Source organism: Camarhynchus parvulus, chromosome 5 (assembly GCF_901933205.1).
Source record: "Camarhynchus parvulus chromosome 5, STF_HiC, whole genome shotgun sequence".
NCBI classification, from domain to species: Eukaryota; Metazoa; Chordata; class Aves; order Passeriformes; family Thraupidae; genus Camarhynchus; species Camarhynchus parvulus.
Window position 1 is genome coordinate 15,422,871 of NC_044575.1, and position 16,833 is coordinate 15,439,703.

The window sequence follows — 16,833 nt, forward strand, 5'->3', positions numbered from 1 at the left end:
TGAGTGAGTCCCCATTCCATCCCTACCCCTTAGCTCTGTACCAGCTGCTGTAATCTGCATGGGGGATGAGGGTTTTTCTTCTTTGGATTTGCTTCCTTGCCTTTAAACAAGGCTTTTCTTGGGGATCAGAGGTTAATTTCTGTGGTGCCCAGCTCAGCTCCCAAAGCCCTGGGCACAGGCAGGTGCAGAGCATGTTCACACTATCAGGAATGGGAGGAGGAAAAGGAGGTGCTCCAGCATTTGGCAGCCCTGATTTATGGTGCAGGCTCATAGGACACTGCCATCATACTGAAACTGTGCCAGCAAACTGAATCTGGTAAAGAAGGAGGTGATGAAGAGAAGGAGCTTGTGGATGCTGACCCCTCTGTCCCAGCAGGACAGCCAGGGAGAGTCTGTAGCCTGTTTTACCCTCTGCCATGTGTTTAATGGCAGTGTTAAGGGGGAGGTGGTTGCAGAAATTCCCAGGTGCTCATGGTCTCTGGGTCTCCCTGCGCTCTTTTCCTTGCTGCTATGCAGAGAAGCTCCTGCAGCCAGAGCGGCAATGCAGTCATGCTGTGGGGAAAGCTTTGACACTCCTCTGCATCCCCATGCCCTCTGGGTTTTAAAACCTGTTTTTCAAGCTTTACATTTCTTCTCTGAAGATACACCTGTCCCGCCTGATGCCAGTGGGAAGGAGCACCTGACGTAATTGGAAGGGAGATGAGTGGCCTGGGAGCATTCATCAGATAAGAAGCTAAACAAGCTCTGTGCTCAAGATTTTCTCAAGCTTCCTCAGGAGACCTGGGTGTACTTCAGGATTATAAGGCAGCCAGGGGAGTGTGAGGGAGGGTAAAAACTGACTGTGCCAAGATGCCATGCACTGCGGTGTCAGGGCTGCTGTCAAAGCCAGGCAGAGCTTGTGGTGTGATCAGTGGTAGTACAGGTTCCTGCAGGGACAGTGAGTGATGTAGTGCACCCCAGTGATGGCTTTGCCTGCTCATCTGATGGAGGGGGAGACCATGACATGTGTCCCATCCCCATGGCACAGTTGCTTTGCCAGAAGTGGGCCAGCAGCTGAGACTGTGGTGGAACATACCAAGCTCTGGTCATGGTCGATGCCTTGGTCACCCTGTCTCCTCTTTAGCATGAGTTCATAGAGAGGAAAACATCTCTTTCTCTTCCAAGAGATGTTTCTAGACTTTTTGCCCCAAACCTTTGGGTCCATGACACTCCTTTGGTTCTCAACCATCTCCCTTCAAGAAAGGAGATTAAGAGTAAAGGTGGGCTACCCTGGGGTCCTGTGCACAGCACAGAGCCCTGCTCAGCCTATGCTGCAGACTGCCATGTCTCCTGTAGGATGGCTGGCTCCACTTCTCTGCTATTTGACTCTTCCTCTGAGGCTTTCTAGTCCCAGTTGGACAAGTTAATCTAGGCTGGTGTGCAGGAGGCTTCTTTCCTTGCTTTGCCCAGGGCTTCTGTGGGGTTGGTTTTGTTGCTTTGGATCTTCAGATTCCCAAAGCAATGGGTATTGTTTGCATGGTGTCATGGAAGGATCAGCATTTCAGAAGACAGGTGAAGTGCCAGCCAAGGCTGGGTTCAGAGGAGAACCTGGAGGTGCTCGCTGGAAGCTGATCCAGTACATAGAGTCTCCTGTTGTAAACAGGGAGCAATAACAGGACAAAAATGCAGGGGCTGTGTGCATTAAGCCTAAACTTAAGAGACTCCCAGGAACCTATCTGGGGCCGGAAATCCTTCTTTGATTTCCTCTTTTCTTTGCACTCCTCTTATGCCTTTTTCCATGTTGTTTTTTGTGTGTGGAAAGCACTTGTGGTTCCCTAATGTGTGCATATATGTCTTGTCTGCCTTTACTGTATTTCCTTTAAATAAAGCCTTTTCTTGGATCAGAGACCTTGTATTCTTCAGGAATTTCTCCAGAGTCCTTCAAGATCCTCTGGCAGTTTGCAAAAGAGGCTCTCTGTGTAGGGTTTCTGCATGCTGAGTTATGGGGGGCATTATTTCTGAGTCCACTGATGACTGGGAACAAGTCATTTGGCAACCAGAAGGGCAAGACAGCCCGTTCTGGTGTTGATGCTCGTTCTCCTTTAAGGGAGAGAGGGGTTGGACCAGCTGAACCACTGAGGTCCCTTTAAGCCTAAATTATTGCATGACTAGTCCATAAATACCCACCGCCCTGCTTCTCCCAGGCTTTTGTAGGATACCTGTTATTAGGCAGTGCTGGTGAGGGGACATGAATGAGGTGGACCACTGCTTTGATCCTGCATGGAGGTTCCAGTGACAGCATGACCCTGGCATGCTGTCCCCCACCACGTCCTCCAGCCCTGCTAACGATGCAGTGCGTCTTTCCGGTCCGTCTCTGTCAACCCACATTACTCATCCGGCACGGAGGTGCGCAGTGTGCCTGCATCCCCGCTTTTCAGCTCGCCTCTTTTCAGCTTTTTAATAGGGGATTTAGTTCTCTGAGGAGCTCTGCTGTCTACAGCTAACACATGGTAATTCAGCTGATGCAGCAGAAGCTCAGGGAGAAATTTCAGTCTATTAGGGCATTGCAGGTTTTTTTGCATTGAGTAAGTCAAGCCCTTTCCACACGTTAAACCTGTGCCTGTGTGAATCACGCATCTCCCATTGAAATCCAGACCCTCCAGACAAAGAGGGACCCTCCATCTCTGCTGAAAAGAGGCAACCAAGAAGTGTCTACAACATCTGATTGTTTTTGCGTTGCCTCTAACAACCCTCATTTCCAAGCTTGCAATGGCAGCCTGGTCCTCCTCGAGCCGTGGCTTGAGTGGAGTTATTCATGCCATCTTCACTGCCTTGGCTGGCAGCCCTGCGTGGGGAGCGGACGGGCGCAGCCGGAGCCTCGCTTGGCACTTGAGGCTGCTGAGTGGAGGGCTGGTGCAGAGAGGGTGCCAGCACTGCTGCCTGGAGCCTGCCCATGAGAAACCACGTTACCTGCTTTGCTGCTGTCGGGCACCTCGCGGAGATGTCCCCACTGGCTCAGCAGGGCTGACACTCAGAAGCCAAGGAAGCCTGGACCTGTTCTGTACACCTTACCTGCTGCTCACATCAGATTCAGGTCTTCTGGTGGAAAGTCAGAAGGATGCAGCAGGGCAGGAAGGTGACCCAGAGGGATGAGCCTCCAGCCAAAACTGAGACAGGGCCCTCTGAATTGCTCTCTGGGGTGGTGAAGAGACAAAATGCCTCCCACACATCGAGGGAAGTTGACTGCTGCAAAAAAACCCGAATGCAAATCTCTGACTGGGCAGAATCTCCCCAGACACATCCTTTTGTAAAGCACTCTCATTGTACCATTAAAAATAGATCGACGCATTCTCCGCTTGCTTTCTGAATGCTGATGCCTGTTAATTCTGTGTCACCCTCACAATCCCTTCTGCTTTGAGCTTGGCTGCCTCTTTGTCTGGCACCTGAGCAAGGTTCATTCAGCAGTACCTGATGCAAAGACAAGAGTGAGCTCTGTTGGAGTCCAGCAGGACAGGTGGGAAGGTGAGGGTGACTGAACTGGTCTTAGCTGGGGTCAGCCAGCCCAAAAGGAGCAGGGCTTGGTGTGATCACCCCAGCTGTCACTTGCAAGATCAGAAGCAGGGCTGAGTGAGACCTGCTGGCGTGGAGATGAGTTGAAGGATGTTTAATCTCTGGGTGGATGCCATGATACATCTCTGGGTTTTTTTTGAAACTGGGGTTAAAGTGCACGTATATGTCATGCTTAACACCTGCCTGGAGTTGGTGAGGGGAATATTGCTGCCTGTTTCCTCCAGCAAATGGGTCCATGTAGTTTGCCCCCCACAGCAGCAGTGATAATATGGATGCAGAGAGAAGACCCATGTTACAAAGTGCTGCAATACCCAGCTCTCAGTCAGGAGGCCAGGCTGCAGGATTTCATACATGAAGAGCTGTGGCATCTGACCAACAAACCATGGCTCAACACAGTGGTGAGGATGGAGGAAGACCTGCAAATCACTTTGTTTCACCCCTGTGTCACCTCAGATTAAGAACAAAACCAGCTGGTAATGAATCATGGCCCCCAAGGGAAAAGGAGAAGAGCAGGGCAGGAGCATTATCTTGGGCTTTGCCTGTCTTGTGTGTTTTTTATTAGAGAAAGGTAATCCTCCAAAACTCAAGAGCTGGTGCCTCCTTGTTAGGGCTGTGGTAGAAAGTAGAACCTGAGCTGGCACGTGCTAATTCATCCCAAAGCCGTGAGCAATTTGGCTATTGTGTGCATATAGAAAATTCAGCAAGCCATGAACCAGGTCAGAAAACGTGTGAAATGTGTTTGTTGGCCTGGGGAATGTCTCATCCCATGGACAACCAACATAGCCCCTTGCATTTGCATTGAATTCTGGATCTTCTAGGGGGATTCATAGTTTTGTGGGAATAGGGAGGCATAACTGTGGCCAGTGGCCTTTTCTGGCTGCACACCTGTGCTGGGATCTGCACCTCAGTTTGGACTGGTACTCGCCAGAAACTGCAGACAGCCTGACAGAAAGGAACATCATTATTCTTCAGGGAGGCAGGGCTCCTATTTGTCATTTGAATAGGGGGCTCTAATGACACTGCACTGGCATTAGCCACTGTCATTAGTCACTGCACAGGGCAGTGACTGCCCCTGTGTGTGCTGGGTGCTCGCTTTGGCCTCACCTGTGACTGTCCCCAGCACTCTGCTGAGATGGACAAGTCCCTGTCACTGGGGATTGTGCTTAAGAAGTGAAATGCTATATTTATCTGCAGCTTTGGAGAGCCATAGCTTAATCCTGTGCTTTCTTTCACTTGGTGTGTAGGTGTTGTGGGAAAATAGGACCCAGGTGCTGGAGGCCCTTTCTCCAGGGGACTGCAAATGCACCCAACAGGTATTTATGGTGTTTATTGACTTGGGATGAGAGAGGCCAACCAGCCCTGCAGAACCATCTGACTGCATACCTTTCTGGGCTGCTTCTGTCTGCTCTTGTTGTAAAAAGGCAAAGAAGCACCTTATCCCCAGGATAAGCCTGCTGGGCTCAGGGGTCATGCAGCACACGGTGGGATACCAGGCGGTGGGTGGCAAGGGCCCTTGATGATCAGCAGGACTAGGTTTCTCTTCTCCATCATGACATGTCCTCTGTGATGTGTGCCAAGCTGCTCAAAGCAGAAGGTGCTTTTAGGTCTGGGATGAGAATGTGGCCGGCTCTCAGCTTGGCAGGGTGAGAATGGAAATGGGATAACTTTGGTATTAGAAAGCAGCGTGCTTGGGAGCAATATCCTCAGCATGGGCAAAGGCGGTGATGAAATGGCTGGCTGGTCATGGATGACCTTTGGTCTTGGCTTTTGTAGGCTTTCAAATGAAAGCTTGTGTTTATACTAAAGGGGAAAACCATATAAATCATGTTAAAAGCACAAGTCTAAGAGGAGGAGATACTGCCCTTGTCATCTAGACTCCAGCCAAATTCCTTTCCCTGCTGTCTCCATTGGCTTTTCCTGACTGGATCTCCAGATTGACTATCATGACTGCAGTCAGAAATTTTTCTGGGAGTGGCCTGTCTATAAATCCTTAACTTCAATTTTTTGGTGGAAACAGGCTGGGAGACAATTGGATTTTCAGTCATAACCCATCCAAATTTGATGTTGTGCCTGCTGGCACAACATCAGGTGGTGAGAGAGGATGAAGGACCCCTTTGCTTGTCTTAACTGCAGCCAGGAGAGCTGATCTGCCTTGTGGGCTGAGGGTGCATGGGAACGACTCCCTGGCAGCTGGGAACAGCCTGTCCCCTTTTGTCCCTGAGTTGTCCCATGCCACCAGCCACGTACCCAAGGCCGAGCACCCCCACGCCAGCACTGCCACGTGGCTCCACGCCACGTCCCTCGTCCAGTGTGACTGCACCATCTGGCACTTTGCTGAAGGACATCCTAGCCCTTTAGCCACGTCCTCTGGTGGAAAACACCTTCTGGGCCGCAGGGTGCAGGTGGGGAGGGCAGTGGGAGATGCAGAGAGGCGAGTGGGTGCTGTTTGGCTGCATGCAGCTCCTTGCAGGGCTCCCTGGCATGCTGCTTCCAGCCTACAGGAATTGAAAGGAGACTGCGATGTAGAAAGGAGGAGAAAAAATTAAAGAAATCATGAGATCAGCAAGCTTGAAACGCTGGCAAAAGTGCAGTGGCTGCCTCCGGGTGATATGCTGTGGGAAAAAGAATGCTGCCCTTTCCCTCCTTCCTGGAGTGCTCCCTGCATGGAGAGGCATGCACAGGAGCTCTTGTCCCAGGAGGAATGTGCCTGGGGTGAGCAGGGATCCAAGATGCGGTTGTAAGATCAGTGTGGATGAGGCTGTGGAGGAGTCCTCTGTCTGCCATGTGGGTGGCAGGGGTTAGAAAAGAGCAGTGGATCTCAGCCTGGCTTAACTGGCACCAGGAAAGTCATTGCCATCTCCCCTGCATCCTCATACTGCTGGGGCTTGGGAGATGTCGTTCCTCCCCATCCTTGAGATTCACTAGGGAAAGGTGGACAAGCAGATTTTGTGTCTGAATTAGTAGCTGTGGTTAGTGGTGTTTCCCAGCCTCCTTTTAAAGAGCAAAGGAAAAAAAAAACCACCACTCCATTTTTCCATCGTCAAGCAGAGAAATCTTTTGTGCTGCCTCTTAAAGGGACCTCGAGTAACTGCTGAGAAATCGTCATCAGTTACATCACCTCTAAAACGGCTGCTGCAGGCACCTGACAGCTTTGTCCCACTGTTACTCTGGGGAATCATTATGCTCCAAATTCCTCGCCCTTGGAGAAAGCCTGCATGGCTCGCCGGGAGGGAGGAGCCACTGCGCAGTTTGTGATGCTGTGAGTGGCAGAACGGGATCGGGAAGAAGGGCTGAGGATCCCAGCAGGTGGGGTGGAGCAGGGGACACATCCTGGAGTTTCCTAACCTCGTCCCATTGGCGAGGCTGGGTTCATCAACCCTTGCAGGACCCGAGCATCTTCCTGGGAATGAGCTGAGGGCGCTGCAGTGGCATCGCCTCGGGCCGGAGAGCTGCCGTTGCCTGGCAGCTGCGGGTTTCCAGGGAAACCAGAGGTGCTAACTTGTTAATGAGCCCCGCGTCCCTGATTGCTGCTGCAAAATAATAATAATAATTAGTAATGGTCCTGTGATTTAGGAATCCCTCAAACAGCATGAGCCAGCCGAGGGGAGTTTGCTAAATGCTGAAGCACTTGAAAGAAATGAAGGGATGAGGATGGAAAAAGGGTGTGGGGCTTGGAAAAACTGCTGTGGTTTGCATCTTAGGAAGTGTCTGGAGAGCTGGGATCTGGTGGGGTCCTGCCAGCATCCCAGGAGTGAGCCTGAGGCTGGTTGCAGGGCTGACCTGGATGGATGGAGGAGCCCTGGCCAGGCTCACAAGGCACAGATATTTCCCCCAATCCCCAGGGCTGCAAGGGGAAAAGCCAAATCACTTGGGTCAGTGCCACTGAGTCCCTGGTGGAGGTGGCAGTTCTTCTGAAGTGGCTGCTTTCAGATTCCTGGGGACAAATAAACAAATGTTTTCCTGTGGTGCTCTTATCCTTTGGTAAACTCAAGGTGGAGACACCACCAGAAGAGTGTGCTCCTGGGATGAGCATCACATGGAGCTAGCTGTAGCTCCAGTCTCACAGGCATGATGGAAATGTGTTCCTGCAGCAAGGCTGGCTTCCTGTGGTGGTGGGGGGAGCATCTCCTTGGTGGGGCTGCCTGTGGAGGGTAGAGTGCGCCAGGACACAGCACTAGCTTGGTGCAAGGAGTGGACATGCTGGTTGGCGAGGTTTGGGGTTGCTGCAGAGACCTGCTGCCTGCCCTTCCAGCTGATGTCTCCAGTAAAAGAGAACCAGATCTGCGCCCTTCCCATACCACATCTCTCAGCTTGGGCCTTGTGCAAGAGAGCAGTTGAGGGAGGTAGCCTCCATCTGGGTGATCTGTGTTGGGCCAGCACAGGGATGAGTTCCTGTGGTCTGTCATGCCACATGGACAGACTCAGGCTGAGGTGTATCCTGGGTTTTCTTGCTCTCTTGCCTGGCCTGCCCAGAAGGTCACAGCCAGGCTGAACACTTGCATGCTGTGACCACCTCTGCCATGCTTGTGACTCGTGTGGCCAGCTCCCCTCACCTACACACGCATTTGTGGAGGTGACACCAGGGACAGAGTCCCATTGAGTTGGCCAAGCCCTGTGCTAATCTCTGCCCATCTTTCTGTCCCTTGGTTGAAGTGTGGCCTCTCCTGCTGGCTGTCCCCATTCAGCTAAGCCATGTGCCCATCTCCTCATTACAGGCACTCCAGGGAGAGGTGGGATTAAAGGATTATGATAATGTTCTTCAGGAACACTCAAGAAGATTAAGATGGCTTTAATAAACTGATAAGAGAGGAACACAGCTATGTTTCTGAAACCCTAATTTAGGTTCCAGGTTAACCTTTTCCCCTGGTCTCCTCTCACCGGGGTGAGAAGATCTCTTACTTTAGCAGTGCTCCATGGCTAAGCCTCTTCCCTCAGTTTTCCTTCTGACCCATCTGAGCAGAAGCAGAAAGACATCCTCCCTCCTTCTCTGGTCTTCCCAGGTATGAGGACACTGCAGCTGGTTCTTCTGAGGGACCATCTCATAGACAGCCTGCAAGGTGCTGTGAAGGTGCTGTCAGAGACGTTGCTTGTCTGCCTTTGACCTGGCTGAACCTACACAGAGAAGTCCTCGTGTCTTGGTTCTGATGCCAAGGTTACAGCTCCCTGTGACCACACTGAGCTGGCCAGCTCCATCCCCTGTAAAGGGAAGAGGGGCAGAGTGGACCAACCTTGCCCTGCCTTCCCGCACATCTTTTGGGTGGGGCTGGGAGTGGGACCTGTTTGATGTGTCACATGTGCCTGCAGAGGTTTATCTGGTTGTTCTGCAGGAGGGGGGTTATTTGCCTTGGGAAACCTCCTTTGTCTTCTCCAATCTCTTCCACCCAAGCTTCCGGTCATCTGCCAAACTTTGTGAAGGCCTCTTGTGCCTTGGTTTCTCTTAAGAGTTTTATGTTCATCAGAATCTGCTATCTTTCCTAGACCCCTCAGTGTTTGACACCCCCACAGTTTACCCCTTGCTCACTATCTGGAGATGGGATACCATGTTATATCTGGAGGAACTCTGCAATGTTGGATCACTCCTTCTTCCCGCTTCACTCATCCCTCTGCCACTGTATTATTCCAGGGTTTTTTTGTCTGTCAGCTCTTTCTACTCCCTTTTTCTTTCTTCGATGTAATTGGAAGAGCCAGAAAACATTCACAGCCTGGTGTCCTGATGGGTAAGGGAGGCAGAAAGTGATTTGGGGAGTGGGGTGTGAAAGGAAGACTATGGGGAAAAGCTGGCTAATTTGCATCCTTTCTGAGTGCCCTGGCTCTATAGCCAAGGGACAGCAGGGGGGCTTCTGGCAAGGCGGTAGCAACGTAATGAGGTGTGTCATATCCCAGCAGGAGCCAGCCTCGCTCCCCCTCAGACCCCCTAATTAGAACTGTTTCAATTTTTAAGCCCCCCTGAGGAGAGCTGGGGGGAGCGGGGTTCCTGCAGCGGGGGGACCGCCCGGTGCCCGCCGAGGGGGCTGCTCTAATTGGAATTGCGGCCAGGAGCTGCGGGGCGCTCCGTGGGGCCAGGCACAGTGTGCCAGAGTGCCACGGGGCTGCCAAAGTGCTTTGTGCCAGGAGGGGCTGTCACCATCTCAGCTTCTAGGGGATTTTTTCCCCTCTCGTAATTTGTATTAACACGTTGGCAGAGGCAGCAGGGGTGTGATACAAGGGCAGAAAAGTACTGCACATCCTAATGTGGCCTCCTATTGGGAGCTTGGATCCTGGGGCTGAAGCCTGGGACATCTACTCCTGCTTTGGGAGGCAGGTCTGGTAGCCCAGGGAAGTTTGGGCTGTTAGTGCTGGAGTCACAAGCCAGAGCAAATGCTGGAGCCCCCATCCTCACATTCTGTGGCCTTCCATTCTTTTCCTACAAGCTGGCAGTGTCCTCCGGGTTTGGTGGCCGGTAACTGAGGTCCCTGTCATGTCCTCCAGTAGCGTGTCTGAGTCAAGCATCTTTTTTGTATCCTGAGCTGCCATTGCAGTAGGTGCCTGCAGGTGTAAGAGCTCATGGGACCTGCTGGCTTGCTCGGATCAGAGTGACTCGTAAGCCTCCTCTGGCCCCTGGACCAAATCCTGATCCTGCAGAGGTCAATGGAAATCTTTACGCTGGCCTTTCCAGGCACGTTATTCATAGGCTCCTAATTCAGATGCATTAAAGCTTCCATGAAGCAGCTTGTGGGTTCTCTCTAAAACACCGTCTGGCAAGAACAGGAGGAGCTGGGTAGTAGGCCAGGCTTATTTTCTGAATGACTGCAGTGGCTTTAAAACCTAATGCCATTAAAACATCCTTGCAGTGACGTGTTCCATTAAAACTTAAGAGGACACCCTGAGCTGAATGCTCCCTAGCCTGCCTGCTGTTCTTACAGATGTCGTGGGCTGGACATGGAGGAATCTTGTTCTTCACCTCAGAGAGCACCAGGCTGACTGCCCTCAGCTCCTAAGATGGAAACACAGGGTATTTGTATGCCAGGCACTCCTGTATGTGAAGCCCCTTTCTAATTCTGTGCAAGTTAGGTGCTGAAAAGCAGAAAGCTCTCTGGGGCCATCAGTCCAAGTACAGCTTCCCAGCACCTCTGTCTTGATGCCTGGGCTGTTTCTTGAAGACAGGAGTAAAGGCCAACTTGATTTCTTGTCTTCTTTTGACTTGCCAGGAGGCAAGCTGGCAAAAATACCCGTGAGCAGGCTCTGATAAACAGGCAGGTGAAATCCAGTGTGAAGTGATGAACATGAGTGAGCAAACCTGATTTGGTGGTATGTGTGATGGGCCCCAAACTAGCTTTTACCATGCCGCAGCAGAACCTTAGAGATGACCTAAGCTGCTTCTGTGAAACCATTAGCTCTGGGCTTGGCAGAGGTCGGAAAAAGCAAATTGAGTGTGAGGAGCTGTTGGACTGGAAACAGGGAAAGGAGGCGACATCTTGCCCTGTGCAGGTCCCTGATGTGCCTGGCTGTCAAACATGGCACATCGGGGCTGGCCAGCATGGCAAAAGGTGTCTGTATGTGTAACTGGTGGCTCTGGAGATGCTTTGACCTGAAAAGCTCCTTAAATTAGGTCTAAATGTGGTAAGAACTGTGGAGAAGATTAGGGAACAGGCACATGTGGTGTTTTCTGGTGAAGCAGTAAGGCTCACCCGGAGGAGCCATCAGCAGATTTGGAGCAAGCCAGGGGAAAGACTTCTTCAGTGTAACTGGCAAGCCATTCTACTCCCTGCCACTGGCCACTGTGCCTGTTAAATTAAAAGCTGACATGACTTCAAAAAGCAATTAGACGAATTTATGGAAGAAAGTTCTGCTGAGGGCTATTAAATACAAAGAGAAAACCTCTGACTTGGGCAGCTCTGGAGCCGCACATGCCAGCAGGCTGGGAGAACACACCTCAAAAGTGTGGCTTGTTGCACCCTTAGGTTCTTCTGAAGACACCCTGATATCATCCTGCCTAGCTGATGGGTTGTTGTCTCCTTTCTTCTCTTTCCAGGTTCAGCACAATGAGTTGGCACTCTGGGCATTAGCAGCGTGAGGAGAATAGGACGGGTGCTGCCCTGCTCACCCCTCGCTCATTCCCCTTGGGGACACGGGTGCCCTGCCCTTCCACTCCTTGCTCCCCACTTGCCATAGAGGGGACTGGCCCGTTATGGCTGGGGACAGGCTCCCACGCAAGGTGATGGACCCCAAGAAGCTGGCCAGCCTCCTGAGGAACGGAGCCGAGGGCACCCTGGTCATCGACAGCCGCTCCTTCGTGGAGTACAACTCCTGGCACGTCCTCAGCTCCGTCAACATCTGCTGCTCCAAGCTTGTCAAGAGAAGGCTGCAGCAGGACAAGGTCTCCATCACGGAGCTCATCCAGCCTGCCTCCAAGATGAAGGTAAGGGATCTGACCCTCACCTTTCCTGGTGGGTGCTCACACCCTCTTCTCTTGTGGGATGCACACTGGCCTAAGGGATCCTTCCCCTCCATCCCTTTACCCGGTATCTGCCAGCATCTCTTTGACACCCTTTGGAGAGCTAAAGTGTGAGCTCATTTGACCTCAGGGCTGTCCTTGGGGACCTGTTCATTGCCCCCACCCCACTGACGTGGCTCCCTGCTTCAGGAGCCCTCCCCAAGCGAGTCTAACAGGTATATCAGCTTTAGGACTTGTCTTATGACAGCAAACAACCCCCCAAAGCCTTCCTGGAGCTGTAAACTTAATCCCCTGCTAAAAACTCTTCCCCTCCCCTCTGTCATCTCTAACTCCATTCAGGGACATGTAATCCTCCTCCCCTGTGACGCCAGAAGCTCTTATCCGGTGTCATGGCATATTATCTCTCCCAGGCTTCTCTCTATCGCTCCTGGTTAAATAATAGAGGTGGCTCTGAGCCACGGAGCTGGGCTGGAGCGCCGGCCGGAGCAGTGCCGGGTGTCCCTGCAGGGCCGCGGGCTGGGTCGTGTCCTCCTGAGCTGCTGCCCGGGGGCTGCACCGGTGGGTACCGAGATGGTGCCGGAGGGCTGTGCCCGTGGGTGCCGAGGTGGTGCCGGAGGGCTGCACCGGTGGATCCCGCAGAGGCCACGGGACGAGCCCGAGGATGGCTCACCATCCGAAGGGTGGCTTGCCATCACAGCCCTGCCAGTTCGCTCCCACCGTTCCCCCACTCCCGCCTTGTAATTTTATGGCAAAGCGAGGGTAATTCAGGCGATTAATCAAATGCTGGGCCCAGCTGGAGCCATCTGCGTCGTGTGTCCCCCCCCGCTCCGCCACCCCGAGAAGCCACCGCTGTCCGCATTGGCTGGCGGTGACATCAGCCCGCGGGATCAAGGGGACCGGCGGTGCGGGGGGGCCGGCCTCGCGCCAATCTGCTTCGGGGATGCTCTGGGCTGGGCGATTCGGAGGGGATTGCGGAGACTGATTCCTGAACGGCTTTAGCTGCTCTTAAATCCCCTGGAGAATAAAGCAGAATAATCAGTTTTTCGCAAGCTCCGAGGAGAGCGGAGCGGCCGCCCTCCTCCCGGCGAGGGTCACCTCTGCAGTGGCCGCTGTCACGTGGAGCGGCAGCAGCGGCAGAACAAGCGATGCGCAAGGGGGAGGAAGAAGAGGAGGATGATAGGGAAGGGGGAAGCGTGGAAGAATTAACATCAGCTGATGCCATCCGCCTGCAAACCTGCAGCTCGCCAGCTGCAGTGGAGCAGTGGGCTCCCAAAGGGGCCGGCTGGTCCTTCCTGGCGTTCCCTGCTCTGTCCCCCGTAGAAGGAGCGTAGAAGGATCGTTTTCTCCCGGCTCCTGGATCATTGCATAATGGTCCACGCACTGGCTGGGGATGTGATTGCAACCGGGGATGCTAGGAGAAGAGGAGAGAGGCGTTGCCATCACCTCTAATTCCTTTTTGGTTTTCTTTTGGATGCGGCTGAAATCCCTCCTGGCACATCCATGGGCAGGAGGCTGCATTTCCCCACTGCTGCTGCTGCTCTGCGCAGCCCCTGCCGTGCCCACGGCTTGCTGGCTCTCCCAACACATGCAGCTCAGGAATTAATTAAGCTTCAGGACACCCTTGAGAGGTTAAGCCACTTGTCCTGGGAAGCTGGGGTGGGATACTGGGAGGGGATCATTGCCCTATTCTCATCTGGCATAAAGCAGGGGGGGCGGCTGTGGCTTGGGGTGTCCAGGCCTTTCTGTGCATGCACTTGTGTGTTTGCATTTTGGGGTGATGAACTCTCTTCTCGCCCTCTTTCCTTCTCCCCACCTCCCATTTCAGTCAGACTGTATTTTGGGACCCCGAGAAATCAATGTGAGCTGCTACCTCGAGGTGCACAGATCCTCAGAAGGGGATGCCGAAAGCTGATTTACACCTCTGACATCCGATGTCATTTCCCTGCCTCCTCTGCCTGCGCTGGTCAACATCCCCCAGCCCTGCTCTGCCCCTGGCTCCGCGGTGCTGGGGGCGGGGGGCACGGCTGGCCTGGGGAGCAGATGGCAGGAAGGGTGACATCAGTAGCGCGATTGTCCGGCCCCATTATTCCTCCTGACGGGCCTCCCGCCCTCCTCCTGTTTCCTGCTCCCGGCCGGCCGGGGCTGCCGAGACAAAGGCGGATGGCAGCGACGCGGGGCTGCCCGGGCAGCCACAGGGCAGCTCCGAGCCCTCGCCTCGTCCCACTCCTCCAGCAAAGAGAGCCGAACCTGGCTCATCCCATCCCAGCGATTCTAAGCGAGGCGTTCGCCTCCTGGGGAAGGACACGGGCTGATACAGGGCAAAGCATTTGGGCAAACCCCACCTGGCCGCCAACGCTGCTCCTCCTGCCTGCGTGCTGGCAGCGGGGGATGGGAGAATTTGTCTAATTTGCTTTTCCCAGTGCTTACTCTCTCCTTTTCCATGTTGCTGTTCAGGAAGGGTACCATTAGCAATGCTTCTGTGGGCTGCAGTTTGGAGTGATGCTGTGGGATAACAGCAGCTCCCGGCTTTTTTTGGAGCTAGGAGAGGAAAGGACCATTTGGGAGGAAAGAAGAAGCGGAGACATTTAAAATCCCTTTCCTTTTTTTCAATGAATTATGCCTATGATCCTATGATTGTGTCAGCTTCTGAAGCCACTGCTCCCCAAGCCCTGGTGTGGACCATCTTCCCATGGTGCCTAATCTGGGAAAAGCTGCAGCAGCAATTCCTCTTGCAGTCATTTCCCTCCACACAGAAATGGTACCATAACTACTTCTGGTTGGTTTTGAACCCTTCTCCCAGTGCTGACAATAATAAACTCTCACAATAATAAATTTCGATAACAACTGGAATAATTCAGCTCCTCTGTGCAGTTTGGAGAGCAGAGGATATGGGAAATTCCTGCTTGGGTTTTTCACTAGCATTTCTTTAGGGAAATGTTGAAAATTTTACTTCTTCAAGATGCCCCTGGAAAGTCCACCTCTCAACCACTTCTCACTTTTGAAATGGAGCAATCTCCAGAGCAACTAGAGCCATGCTTTGAGGCAAGGCAAGGGTCTCTTCAAGTGATGGGAATATTTATTTATTGGCATTAGGAGCTTGGCTCTGCAAGCAGCTGTTTTGCTTGAGGGAAAGCTGGGGCTTATTTTTGAGCCTTGTGCCTGGCTGCTCTTTATGTTGATGGAAGCCCTGTTGTTTCAGTGAGGTGATTCACTGTGTTTTGAAACAATATGTGACTGAGATGTCAGTAGTAATTGGGATAATAATAATAGCTCACTCTTATCTTAGCCTGGATCACCTGTAGAGCATCATTATCCCTGCTTGGCAGCTGGAGAGAGACAGAGCTGGGACCCAAGCTGTGTTAACCACGCAGTGCTGGGGAGTGGTGTCCATGTGGGAGTTACCTCCAGCCAGAGTGGGGACAGTGATGAGAGGCACAGGGCTTGGCACAAAGGCAATGAATCGATGCTCTCAGCTGGGGTTTGGTTGGAGCTGTTGGCCAGGTGGTCCTGGCTGCTGGCTGGTCATATCCCTCCAGCCAGGATTTTAGCAGGGAGGAGGTTTGTTCTTGGGGAGCTGCTCTGGGGCACCTCCAGCACTGGAGTGGGCCAGCAGCTTTTCAAAGGCGTGCATGGGTTTGCAAGCCCCACTCAACATCTATCTAGAGCCAAAAGACTTGCTTCATCCTGGCCCTCCTGTCCCGTGCTAGATGGATGTGGGGACCCTGTTTGGAGGGTGATGCCTGGGGTTACTTCAGCAGTTTTGGGGTGACAGCAACCCCCATGAAAGTGTTGCTTCTCAGAAGAATACCTCTGTTTTCAGCTATGTCCCTGTCCTATGCCAGGACCTGGCAGAAACAGGAATCTAGTATGGAGCATCTCTTCAGCTTTACCCTCCTCTGCCCAGTTAGCTTTTAGCCTCCCTATATTTAAAGCCAGAGATGGGGTGTTTCAGAAGGGCATGAGATTAATGGGAGACCCATGTGCTTGATTAAACGTCTGTATCTTATTTCTCTTTGTGGTGAGGAGCTGGGATGCCAGTGCATCCTTGTATGCTCCATGAGGGCTCCTCAGGACCTTCCTGAAGGTATCCTCACCTCAGCAAGCCAGGTATTTATTTTCTGCAGCCAGGCCATGTGAGGCCAGCACTTGTTTGGCATTTACATTGAGTGAAACCTTATAACTTTAATAAGATGTAAACCGTGTTGCACATCTCTGCCGTCGCACAGCAACCCTGCAGTAATGGCCCAAACAAAGCCTTCCCGTGTGGAGGAAACACTAAATCCTATTGTGGGATAATGCTGCTCAGCCAGAGCTGGTATCTCTCCTGCAGCCTCCTCAGCCTGGACTGTGCAGCTGGGATGAGCCCCTGCCCCACTGCAGAGTGGTTCCCGCCTCACTGTTCTTTTGGGGAAAGATGCTTTTGCTGGCATGGGGCTTCAGGGTGAGACCTGGGTCTTTGGAATGTGCTGGGGAGCCTTGAAGGGCTAGGCAGCTGCTGAAGACTGGTAGGTTCCCAGTTCTGAACCAGCTTGACAGCCAGCATGTTTCCCTCCAGCTGTGCTTGCATGACCTCCCACAAAAGTCCTGTGTCAGGATTGGCTGAGGAAAAGATGCTGGAGTAGATCCTCATCTGGCTTATCTCAGGTGGCTCCAGTCATTTTTCAGTGTCTTATTTTAGAATTCCCATGTCCTTTTCTCTTCCCTCTTATGCTGCCCTTTCATGCCTCCTGTCATGCTGCTGAGCCATGGGGCCAGTTTGCCTTGCAGTCCCTGGTGCCAGGCTGGGGACAGGTGTGTCCTGTGAGCCCCTCCTGGAGCACAGCTGTGCGTGGTGCCCCGACGGGGATTCC

General features: G+C 52.8%; 1 protein-coding gene across 2 annotated transcripts in view; it reads left to right on the forward strand.

The window, feature by feature from the left end:
- The window catches only part of DUSP8 (dual specificity phosphatase 8), a 40,259-nt gene that overhangs the window by 2,143 nt on the left and 21,283 nt on the right, over positions 1 to 16,833 (forward strand). The window contains exons 2-3 of one of the 2 annotated variants that reach the window (XM_030949898.1): positions 4,794 to 4,862; positions 11,561 to 11,947. In XM_030949898.1, the coding sequence (XP_030805758.1) occupies positions 11,717 to 11,947 (231 nt within the window). In that variant the 5' untranslated portion in view covers positions 4,794 to 4,862; positions 11,561 to 11,716. The remainder of the gene's footprint in view (positions 1 to 4,793; positions 4,863 to 11,560; positions 11,948 to 16,833) is intronic. The other variant, XM_030949897.1, reaches the window with a different exon arrangement.